This window comes from Rhea pennata, chromosome 17, assembly GCF_028389875.1.
Source record: "Rhea pennata isolate bPtePen1 chromosome 17, bPtePen1.pri, whole genome shotgun sequence".
Lineage (NCBI taxonomy): Eukaryota > Metazoa > Chordata > Aves > Rheiformes > Rheidae > Rhea > Rhea pennata.
The window spans coordinates 2,953,293-2,965,367 of record NC_084679.1 but is presented as its reverse complement, the minus strand read 5'-3'; the positions used below and the strand labels follow the sequence as shown (position 1 = coordinate 2,965,367).

Genomic DNA, 12,075 nt, shown 5'->3' with positions numbered 1-12,075 from the left:
AATGTGCAGTCTTCTAAGATAGTTGAAACTGGAGCCAATCTAAAACTAACTGGCTTTAGTATATTTAGATATTAACTTTTAAACTTGAAACAAACTTTCTCTCATATAGTGCTCTACAGTTCCATTAACACAAATTCTTAACGTTTATAACTTTTTCTTTTTCCTCCCAAATACACAGGTGTTCAACTGTCGTCTCATAGATCAGAACCTGGCATTGGGATATTGCACAATTTTGCCCAAGGAAGATATGTTCAATAAACTCTGGGATGTCATAAACAATACATGGCAAAATTACAAAAAAGTTCTGGTAAACTCACAAGACCATGTGTTACTTAAACACGTACAGCATGTTAGAGTTTCTTCAAGATGTTAGGAATGTCATATAGAAGTACAATAATTCACCCTTAAGGGTACAGCTGTTGAAACAAGTTCCCCACTTGTACTTAGAGCACCGCTAAGAGATAAACTACCTCAATTTACTGCAGAGTAGAATTGTGCACTGCTCCTACAATATTTTGGAGAAATTGTTCTTTGACAGTAATTGTAAAGAATGGAAAGAATAAATAAATACCCATCCTATATATTGAAATATAAAGGATGATGGAAAGTGAAGGATAAAGAAACAGGGAGATAGAGTGCTAACCAATTTGCAGAAGAGGTTGTGTCTAAAATATACTTTTTGTGTTGTTATTACTTTCACTAGTACAGTAGTGGGAAAATTTTTAAGAAACTCAGTTTTATAGTAACTAGACCAGTAGCTATGAACTGCCAGCTCAGGAGGTATGGTAACCTTGAAAATACTTTCTGTGAAGACTGCTTCCTCCTTATACAACTATGTGATCTTCTATGAATTGTTTAAGTTCCCCCAAAGATTTAGACCTTAGTATTCTCTGTTTTCAAGTTTGCTATATTTATGGTCACATCTGTTCTCTCTCCTTTTAAGGCAGTAGCTCTGGTTGGAGCACAGCTTGCTACCCACTGTGGTGAAGAAGAAGAAAAAAGAAAATTCCAAGAATTGGCTACTGATGCAGAATGGGGTATCCAGCTTGGTAAATTGGGGGTAAGTTTGAATATTCTGATGGTTTTATTAACTGATTGCATGTCAGAGTTTGAGATATACTTGGCGTTGATTTAAGATTCAAATGTAAAGGGAAGTTGGGTTTTTCTTTTAACTTTTCATTCTGCCTGTGCTGAAATAAGGTTCAGAAATTGAGAAATATATTAATTAAGGATGCTGTAAAAGAACTTTAAATGCTTAAACATCATTTGACCCAGGACATATTCAGAAAACGCACTGCTTTTTCCTGCTCTAAAAATCTCTGCATTATAGCTAAAAGAAAAGATGAAAGGTTAACTAAATAAGAAATTAGTTTTGATACTATCTAAAAGAGTTCTTTGGGAAGAACAGTAATTGTTTCTTTATCTGCAGATTTCTTTTGAGACTGTATTTAGACAACCACCAGTAAGGAAGAAGGAACTCATAAGAACTCTGGTACAGAATCCAAAAGTAGACACAGATCTCATATTGAATTACTGCAGGTAATAACTGAAGCAAACCAGGCTTGTGTTTAATTGCTGCTGTAATAATAACATGCCTCTGAAATCTATTTTGGTTTAAATAGATCTTGATTTATGTAACATACAAATTGTTAAAAAAAAAAAAAAAAAAGACATAAATCAGAATACATTCTGGCCTTGGTGAATTTGTTCATAAGGAAATAAGTACCGTGACCACACAATAGGCCACAAAGAAAACATTTTGTTCTCTTCTAGTACTTTCATGCTGGACAGTGATGCCGCACTGCAGCTTTGCATTGAAACACTTCTTCTCCAGAATGCTAATACAAATCATATTGAAGATGACGCTGCAGAACGCAGTGAGAAGCAACCTCATTCCACATTACTGGCTAGAGCACTAGCAATAATTCCTCTACTGAAAAGCACAAAAGACCTGGTCACGAGCCTCAGTGGAATATTGTACAAGGTAAAAAGAAATAGTAATAACAAGCAAAACAAACAAACAAATGCATACAGAAAGTATACATGTTATCTCAAATGTTGCTCATCACCTGAATGATTAGATTAACATAAGCACTTAAGGTTATAATTCCATGGAAATCTGAAAAAGCAATTTTTTCCAGTTATGCTACAGAATGTAAGTGTAAAATTTCAATTCTCTATAGATAAAAGTAGAACAAAATATCTAATTGTCCTTAAAGATAAGTAAAGTCTTCCTTCTCCAACATGTGTTTTTAAAAAAAATGAACATAGTAGTTAAATAAAAAGTTGCTTTCAAGAAACATACCATATTGCAAATGTTTTAAAAGGCTACATTAAAAATATAGGGGAAAAGAGAGTATTTGGGGGAGAAAGTTTCTGTTTATTTTGTTTTCCATTTTGTTCATCACTGCAATATCCTGGCTATTTTTTTAGGCTTTGATTGTGAAACAGAAGCCTTTTATTGTCTTAGGGAAGCATGTCATGATGTTTATACTGTTCTTTCAGTGTTATGCCAATTTAATTAGAATTAAAATAGAATAAATGTATGTTTTTATAAGAGAAATCAAATCAAATCTTATTATTTTGACCAGCTTGATCCATATGACTATGAAACTATTGAAATTGTCCTGAAAGTGATACAAAATGCTGATGAAAAGATCACTAGTATCCAATTGAATCAGGTATGACCAAATAGGCTACTGTTACTTTGTTAGTAGCATCTGTTTTTTTTTTTTTCTATTATTGTAATTATTCAAGAGTCTGTTGAAATTAAATCAGTTATTCCATCTACACAGCTTTAATTCAGAAAATAGCATCAAGAAATAGTGATCTCTAGCTGTCTCTCAGCAATGAGTCAGAGCAGAGATAAAAAAAATCCTCCACAGATCTATAGTAAATCTGCCAAATGATGTGTGTCCAAACCTTAGGTTTTGTTGAGGGGAAAAATACAGTATAATAGTTAAAAGTTTTCTGTTTGGGGGAGGGGTTTTCATCATTTTTTTTTTCCCTAGGCTTTGAGCCTTCTCAAACATCTGGATTCTTATAAAAGAATTTCTCTACCTGTGGACCTGGAACACCAATATGTTTTAGAGCATGTGATTCCTTTATCTCCAGCTGCTCAAACCAGATTGCCTTTTCATCTGATATTCTTTAGAACAACACAATGTTTCTGGAACATAATATGTATGTTCAGTATTCTTTCTGGCTAGATACATATATTATTCCCTTTTACTCTGCTGTCTGTGAACTTGAAAGATCTACAGTCTGTTTTGCATTAACTGCATTTCTATACTAATGTAGCTATTTTCCTAATGCTTTTTAAGGCACTTGTGCTCCCAGATTGCTACTGGTGAGGTAACTGGCTTTCAGTGGAGCTAAGACAATACAATAGAGTTTAATATAATGCGGAGTTCTGTCCTCAAATGGCTTACTTTGACAGACTCTGTCCAATATTCTTTTTCTCCCGGTGAAGGCCTAACTATAAGCTGAAAGAGTTTAATTTTATAAAGGTAAATTTACACTATCATAAGCAACACTATTTCCTTACAGCTGCAGAGCTCAGTGAGGAATCCTTCCCAACACTTCTGTTGATTTCCAAATTAATGAAGGTAAGGTTACATCTTTAAAGGATTTATTTATTATCCTTTTTTTTCTCCTGCAGAGAAAAGAGTACAAGCTTTCTTCTTTCTTTTCACTTTTTTCTTTTCTTTGACTCATATATAGGCCTTCTGATAATTTTTAAACTGACTTTAATGCTTTTCTAGGTTTCACTGGATACCTTACACATGTCTGCAGCTCGACATGTCTTTGAAAAAAAACTGAAACCAAAAATATTTGAAATGAGAAACGCTGGATATACATCGGTTATTAACAAGGAAACAACTAAAACTGTGCAGACAATTCAGTCTTATCTGTTGTCTATAATTAATCCAGAGTGGGCTGTTGCTATTGCTCACAAGATCGCACAAGAATTTCCAACAGGTAAGGAACATATCTGATGACTTGAAAGGAAAATTAGCTGTGATGAAGAGAACAGATTTGAGAAAAAAAAAAAAAGCTAGACTGTTAGCACATCAATTTAGTATTCTTGGATAAAGCCTGGGGAGGTCTGATGAAAATAAGATGCGTTTTATCTCCTACATCCACTTTTGAACAGTGGCTAGTAGGCTAGAAGGACTGTTGTTGTCCACAGTTGCATACTATGTTTTTCCTTTCTCATTTAAGCCATGTTGTCTCACTTTAAGCTGCTTCGTGTTTAACTGTCTCAAAATATCATCCTTTTTTGCCAGACAAGTTTTCTGGCAAAAGAAAATATCCCAGCTAAATCCCAGCTTCTCACTTCTGAGTTCAAATAGATAATAATTTTTACTCTTTAACAGCAAGAGTTCTTCTAATATTTGAAATCACTTTTTTAAAAATCACCCCCAGAATCTCTTTAAAATGGATATTCTGTATACTGTGGGGGACACTTAAAAAAACTAACTTTGTGTGTTCTATTTTTGTTTTTTTCTAAGGTCCCGACCAGATTCAGGCATTGAAATTCTGTCTCTATCTAGCTGAGAAATGGCTAAAGAATACTACAGCTAAGGTAATGACAAACTGCTTGTAAAACTGATGTTATCTAGTCAGGTATTTATTATAGTGATTTATCTTTTGATATTTTGGATAGTAAATTATATGCTGTACCATAACCAGCCTTGGTATAGAGAATATTTTATTTAAAGCAAATTGCAACCTGGGTAATACTATCCCTTTACAGAAAAAGGTCTGTAGGTACAGATACAGAAACACATAAGAACGAGTCTTGTACCCTTTGTTAACTGTTTTAGACTATAAGGTTAATGTGATTTTTTTCTAGAGCTTTTGAGTAAAGGTGGTTGTTTTATGAAAACTGTGGTGTTTTGCTAAAGGATGATGCACATGAAAAAGCAGAAGTCCTACAGAAGAAATTATATATGCAGTATAAGAGATCAGCTACAGAAAATGTTCTAATAACCCATAAGTTGAACACTGCAGAACACCTAAAATCTATTGGGAAACCAGCAAATCTTATTGTTCTACTCTATGAGCATTGCAGTATAGACCAAAGAATCCAAAATCCAACTGGCAGAGATTATCCAGGCAAGTATACTTTATTTAGTTTCAAGAAGACAAAAATTCTTTGAAATATCCTAGACAAGAAAATACTTGTTTGTAAATATATTGTCTCTATTTATTTATGTAGATGTCCATGCGGCAGCTAAGGAGATAGCTGAAATCAACAACTTGGATATGAACAAAATTTGGGATAAACTGCTAGATAAATGGCTGTGTCCAAGTATACTGCCATCAGAAGTAAGTCATCTCTGGAGATTTGGTTTTAGATGAAACTGGCAAATTACACAAAGTATATTTTTTCTCCCTTTTTCAGAAAAAAAGGTTATTTTTGCACAGTTCAGCTCTAGTAATCACAGATGCATTTAAGATGCATCTGGATTCAGACTAAACAATTTCAATACCATCTTATATTGTTGAAAGCCATTATCTCTAGCAGGAATAATTTGAAAAGCCTTTCCTTATCTCTGTATAGTGATTAAAATCTTATCCTCAGTTTTGCCCTAAGGATATGTAGCCCATCAAAAGGGGTGAAGAAGTGGTATTAGTCACACCCAACAGTGATTCTAGAGTCAGCAGGTGGCCGAATCCTCTCCTGTTGCAATTTAAAGCAAACTGAGGGTTGACTGCTGCCTATGCTCTAACCTGTACACCTGGGTAAAAAAGGGCAACGAGCAGAAATCTGCTTCAAAATACCAGTTAGCAGGGTGAGGGATGAAGGAGTGTTGTTGACTGCCACACATACGGTTTAATAAAGAGAAGACTGATAAAAACCAGAATTCCTTTCCTTGGCTGCATTAGCAGGGGTGCCCAGCCTTCAGATAGGATTTAAGCAAAGATCCACAACCCAGTGATTTTTGTAAACAATTCAAATAACTTACAATTTCTTTCTTCTCATATATTTTTAAAGAAAACACAAGGAATTTTTGGAGATGTAAAGGAAGATGAAGAACTCCGAAGGTATGTGTGTTGTCCTATGTAGATTATAGCCAATTCTTATCTCACAAGTTTAACTATATCTGGCTTTTCTATAGGCAAGAAGCCTGTTAGTATATGAGATTCAGAACTCGCTGCTATAGTCTCTAATAAGAAAAATGTCATACTAATTCTGATGATAAACAAGTACAGGCAAGAAATGTCACGTTAGTACTGATGATCTTAGACTTGATCGTCTTGCCCTATCAAATAGTAAAGTTTGTAAATATTAATTACTGCAAATATGCAGAAATAGAACTGCATAAGAGATAGCTGCCCTATAATGTTCCCATTTCTGCTGCTTTTATGCAAGTGCAGGAGTTACATTTTAATGAAGACTTTTTTTTTTTAGCTTCTACGTATTGTAATCAGAGCAATTCTTTTGCTCTCTAGAAGTTAATAGCACTAGATAAAACAAATATCTTTGTCTATATTTTGTCATCTTTTTTTTTATTTGCTGGTGATGTCATTCTGAATCTTAAAATATTTAGTTATAATACAAAAATTCTATTTGCATTAATTTACATATGTAAATGTTTGTAAGATTAGTTACTTGATGTTTTCCCATCATTTTCTGTTGCCTCAGAATCCCTTATCTGCAAGCTCTTTTGACAGTGAAATATATTTACATTTATATGAAAGGCGGTATATTGTATTTCAGTGGAAATGCTGTACTTGTGTTTAAAACAAATGCATTTTTGCAGAGTTATATATCTACTTCAGTCACGCCCAATAGATTACAGTTCAAGAATGCTTTTTGCAATTGCAACATCTTCCACGTCTGTAAGTTTCTAAATACTAATTTTAACTTGCTACTTAAACTTCTGCCTCCTATTAAAATCAAATATTTGCATTTGTTTAACTGTATTGATTTCAAATACAAGTTTTGTAGCTGTCTCTGGATAGTTTATATGCCTGTGTGAGCTCTATGCTTCTTCCCACCCACTCCCTTCTTTTGGAGTAAAATTAATGCTCACTGAATTTTGCTGTGGACTATAAAGTGAGGCTATTGAACTCTAGATTTTCTAAATTTACTGCTGATATTGCCTGAAAATAGCTTCATTCAACATTTTCTAGAAAATGCTTTAAGCTAGTACAGTAATATATTGGTTCACTTTGACTGGGTAAAGTTGAAGCTGGAAAATTATTTTAGCATACTCTTAACCTCAGTCTTTCATACTTACTAGGTGTTGTATGTGTGTATACCTGATATCTCAGGTATTTTTCTAACTTTTGATAATACTCTATAAAATGGGTAGTTCAGTAGTACTCTTTGAGGCTAACATATTTCAGCTCGGCAGTATAAAAGTTGAAGGTAATCCAGTCTGTTACTTAGCATAAATTTATGCAAAGCATTTTAATGCAAAATCTTTGAAAGATCATAAAAAAACACACACAACCCTCTTTTCAACTGTTCACCAATAGTTGTAAATTGTTTTGTTTTTTTCTTCTCTTCTCTCTCCCCTCTCAGCCAATTGGTGTTAATCAGTTGACATATGCTCACAGGAGTAGAGCTCTTAAGTGTCTGCTCTACTTGGCAGATACCAATACTGTGGAATCACTCTTCAAGAAACCCATTGAGAAAATAAAGTAAGGTGAATTTTTCTTAAGGTATTACTTAACATACTGCTAGTCTTAACAGCCATTGGAAACAAATTGCAATAGGTGGAATTGTTTAAAAAAAAAAAAAAAACAATTATTTCTGATAATTAGATCTCTTAACTTTACTGTAATGCAGTCTAGTATATCATAGTCCTTTTTGGTAAGCTTGGAAGCAACATGGCATTATGTAGAAAATACTTTGCTCTGTTTTGAATAGATTGCAGTTACTTATCTACTAACTGAAGTATTTTCTGCTATCTATAATGTAGGACAATGTTCAGATTCTATTTTAGATGGTACCTCTTGAATGTAAGTTATCTTTATCTTCAAATTTGGGCATCTTGCAAAAATATCATCCTCTGCAAAAATAAAAAAACAACACCCCAGCAGAATAATATTGGTTCTCTGAAAATAACAGTAGAACCAGCTTGCTCAGAGTAGATCTACAATAAAAGGGAGACAATATGAATCTATGCTGGTAATCTGGAGTTACAACCTCTTTGTGGAGAGTGATGTTTAGAGTGCGTGATGCCAAATACCTGCACGATGCGTTTCTGCAAATATGCAGTCTCTGCATGTAAATTAAATTCTAGTGTAAGTGTTACAGGAACTGTTTTATTGAGGTTTCCAGGATCTTTGATCTTTCATTAATACACATAATATCTATGTTATTTTCCCTTTTATTAAAGCAACAGAAAACACCTTTTCAATATTCTCCTGAATTTGATTATGCAAGTTATAATGATCACTACAAGTTATAATGATCACTATAAACATAATTAGTTCCCATTTTTTCTTTGCTTTTTTTTTTAAAAAAAAAAACAGGTACGTTCTAAAATGCTGCATTTATCTGGCAGAGTTTGAAATTTTGAATATTCCATATACTTATGAATCATTTCATAAAAGCCCCAAGGAAGGAATGATTAAAGGGCTGTGGAAGAATCACAGTCATGAACCCACGGTATGATCTTAAATCTTTTGACTTTTTTTTGGTACTCATTGTGTGAAATGTGCATCTTTCTACATTGGGCATGTATTTCTAAACATAAGTTACTCCACAGTACATACGTTACTCGTGATCACTTAAAAATACCAGGAAGTATGCAGTTACCCTAAAGACTCTTCTATTTCAGAGTGTCAGTATCAGAGGATGGAAAACACCTCATTAGATTGTTGGGGTTTTTTTGACATAATGTTTAATAGGTTGCTGAATACTACCCATCACACAATTATTTCCTAGTACTTGCCATCTTCATGTATCCTTATCTTGTCTCTTGTCTTGGAAGGAAGATTTTTTACTGTAGAGCTCTCTCTCACCTTTTCTTTTTCTTCCCCTCCTCCCTTCCTGCTTTTTTAATTGAATACTTGAAATTGCTTAGATTAATTCATATTGAAGTACAAAGTATTAAATATTAACAGGTATATACTTTTAGAATTGCTGTCAGTTACTTATTTAATATGCTAGCAATAGACTGATTTTATGCTCTGCTTAGGAACTTAAATCTGACAATTGCTTTATGTTACGAAGTATAATTAAAAAAAAAACAGCTAAATTAACACTGAAGACAAGGGCAGGTAAATGAGATTTCCAGAGAGAGATTAGTTCATGACAAGAAAGGATACTATCCTACTAAGGAAGGCTTCATCCGTAGTACTTTTAGTTTATAGCCACAAAAAAAGTGATTTGTTCTTTAGATGAAATATACATGGGCTAGTTTAAAATATGAAAATGACAAATTAGAAGAGCTTTAGTCTTCCTAAAATTAGAAAATAAAATGAAAAAGTGTAGGGGGTATTTTAATCCTCTGCGTGAATGTAAAATAATTTTGCATGCGTCCTGGTTGTGACCTTTCAGGTGATAAAGGACCAGGTAAAATCATAAAAATCTGAAATTTCTCTGGCAACCAGAAAAGGCTTGAAGATCATGAAGGTACATGTATTAAAATACACTGTGTCCTTGTTCTCCTTCAGGCTGTTAGACTTGTGTCTGAGCTTAGTCTGGAATACAAAGTATATGACTCCCAACTCTGGAATGGCTTACTACAGAAGCTTCTTGGTTTCAATATGGTAAGGAACTTTTAAGCATGAAGTTCTACAGTGAGGTGAGAAAAAGACTTTTTTTACCACTAATTTATGAAGAATGTAATAGCTCAATAAGTTTAGAATTCATATATCTTTTACCTTATCTACAGTCTTTGCGCTCTTTGTCCCTGAACATTTATGAAGCTTTGAGGCATTTGTTTTAACAGTAGTGTTTGAGAACTTTGTTCTTAAATTGTTCTAGCTATATGAATTTTTTGAAGGGAAAAAACCTTTCAGATGTCAAGATTAAATCATATGATAAATTATTTCTTCATAGTATTGTAATTTTACATCATATGCATATTTTTGTCTATATAACTACATACATACACACAAATGGAGTGTACCTGCATATCTGTGTGTATACACACACCTTACCCCCTAAAATGTTCTAGGATTACTATTAGAGTAGTAATCCTAAATTTGTAATTCATTATCTTAATTAACTCTGGGTGTTGCATTTAGTGTAATGTTACTATAACCTAATGAGGTAATAGAGGTGGCTGATGTTCGTATCATGAGCTAGCTAGCTTTAATCTAATGAGAGTCAGATAGTAATAGCAAAGAAGACATAGTCGTAAAGTTTTCAGCATCGGGTGTATTACTATTGGAAATTTTGTGTACTTTGAGAAAACATATGTTGCTACTACTAGTGAAAATGTAATTTACTAAACTATAAGTTGCATTTCCTCATGCATCAATTGCTTCCTCTAAAGGAAACAGAGGTACTTTGAGGAACGAAGTTTGTATCCTACACACAAGACAACAGGCATAATGCAGTCCTGTAAATTATCGACAGATTTTCAGAAAACACTGTAGCATTTTATCATATAATATTTATGTTTCAGATGCAATATCTAAGAAAAGTTTTGATAGCAATTACTGGGATTCATTCATTATGGGAGGTAAGCAAATACTCCTCAAGTGTCTCTTGCTCTTCTTCATCTAAAAGAAATATAGTATTCTGTGTGTGAGTGGCAGTCACCTATACAAAGGAGCCCGACACATGAAGAAAAATCTTTCATGATTATTCTTACAACCTTGCACCATGCAATTGAATAGTTATTCATTGCTTAAGTGGTACATTTTGCACTTATGGTTTCTTCAGTATACCCTTACTTTGTTTTATGAAGTCAGACAGAGTAATGCCAAAATATGGCAAGAATCTTAGTTTGAGAAAGAGAGAGAAGCAATGTTAGGGAGTAATTCCTTCAATAGTTTAAGAACAAAATAGACTTCTTCCACCTATAATGGGTCAAGACATCTGTGTTTACAAGTATGTTTAGTTACAACTGTGTACGGCTACAATTTTAAAAATATATTTTCAACAGATTCCCAACTTCAGTCGAGCTTGGCGAAGTGTAGTTCTGTCACCATTTCTTGCAGGTATGTTATTACCTGCTGTCTGTCATGCTTGTATAGTGATTGCATTATATAGTTAGTTTATCAAGGTTTCAGTCACTCTTTTATTTTTCAGCTTCATGTCCACCAAGTCCTAAGCAGTTAGAGGAATGCTGTGAATGTTTTGTGATTCTGCTGAAGTAAGTAGATATTACATCCTGCATTTGGATTGGTTTGAGTGGGAATCTCCCTTGGTAATTACTCTTCTAATCCATTGGAACATTCAAAGGAGCTCTGAGAACTGGGCATTCTGACTGAGAAATGGGGGAGAGCCTTTTGCCCCTTGTGGGAGGGGCAGAATCAGGGCAGGTACTCGAACAAAATTCAGTGCTTGGCCACAGGCTGTTAGAGTCGTGTGCTATAACTCAGTGTCTTGGCTGTCTAAACTGTGCTGGTAACTGCTCTCAAAATTGGGACTTTTTACAGCAAAGCAGCTGAAAAGCAGTTTATCTGCCCCTGTCACTGCCTCCATGAGGGATGTCAGTTTAGTCCTGACGTTCTTGGAGATTGACAGCCATCCTAAAAGTCTAGTTAATTCATTTTCTTAGCAAAGTATTGCATGTTTCCCCAAACATTAAACTGGGTGTAAGAGAGTGCTTTCTTTTTCCTGTGAAGAGTAAACCTGACATGGAAAAGAGTAATTGCACATACATAAACGTGGTTAACCTACAGTATTAACTTTCCAAAGCATTTTATATATAAACCTGTTTTGCATTGGTTTTACAACATGAAAAAACACCACAAACCATTAGGTAATTGACATCAATACTCTCAGTTGCTTGACAGAAGAGCCAGAGCTCAGAGACCCTGATCTGAAACAAAAGCCAGTTAGGAAATAAATACTAGAAAGGGATCCAGCTTGGCTAAATCCAACATCCTCACATTTCTGCGCGGATACACATGTACCAAAGCAATGCTCTG

At 34.1% G+C, this 12,075-nt stretch overlaps 1 protein-coding gene across 1 annotated transcript in view; it reads left to right on the top strand.

Annotated features, from left to right (window-relative positions):
* The window catches only part of KNTC1 (kinetochore associated 1), a 41,951-nt gene that overhangs the window by 26,238 nt on the left and 3,638 nt on the right, over window positions 1–12,075 (top strand). The window contains exons 40-58 of the mRNA XM_062590350.1: window positions 179–307; window positions 944–1,060; window positions 1,430–1,539; window positions 1,774–1,984; window positions 2,592–2,681; window positions 3,012–3,183; window positions 3,550–3,608; window positions 3,765–3,981; window positions 4,515–4,588; window positions 4,911–5,121; window positions 5,225–5,334; window positions 6,005–6,054; window positions 6,774–6,852; window positions 7,541–7,659; window positions 8,497–8,632; window positions 9,643–9,738; window positions 10,602–10,658; window positions 11,085–11,139; window positions 11,231–11,294. Coding sequence (XP_062446334.1) covers window positions 179–307; window positions 944–1,060; window positions 1,430–1,539; window positions 1,774–1,984; window positions 2,592–2,681; window positions 3,012–3,183; window positions 3,550–3,608; window positions 3,765–3,981; window positions 4,515–4,588; window positions 4,911–5,121; window positions 5,225–5,334; window positions 6,005–6,054; window positions 6,774–6,852; window positions 7,541–7,659; window positions 8,497–8,632; window positions 9,643–9,738; window positions 10,602–10,658; window positions 11,085–11,139; window positions 11,231–11,294 — 2,156 coding nt within the window. The remainder of the gene's footprint in view (window positions 1–178; window positions 308–943; window positions 1,061–1,429; window positions 1,540–1,773; window positions 1,985–2,591; window positions 2,682–3,011; window positions 3,184–3,549; window positions 3,609–3,764; window positions 3,982–4,514; window positions 4,589–4,910; window positions 5,122–5,224; window positions 5,335–6,004; window positions 6,055–6,773; window positions 6,853–7,540; window positions 7,660–8,496; window positions 8,633–9,642; window positions 9,739–10,601; window positions 10,659–11,084; window positions 11,140–11,230; window positions 11,295–12,075) is intronic.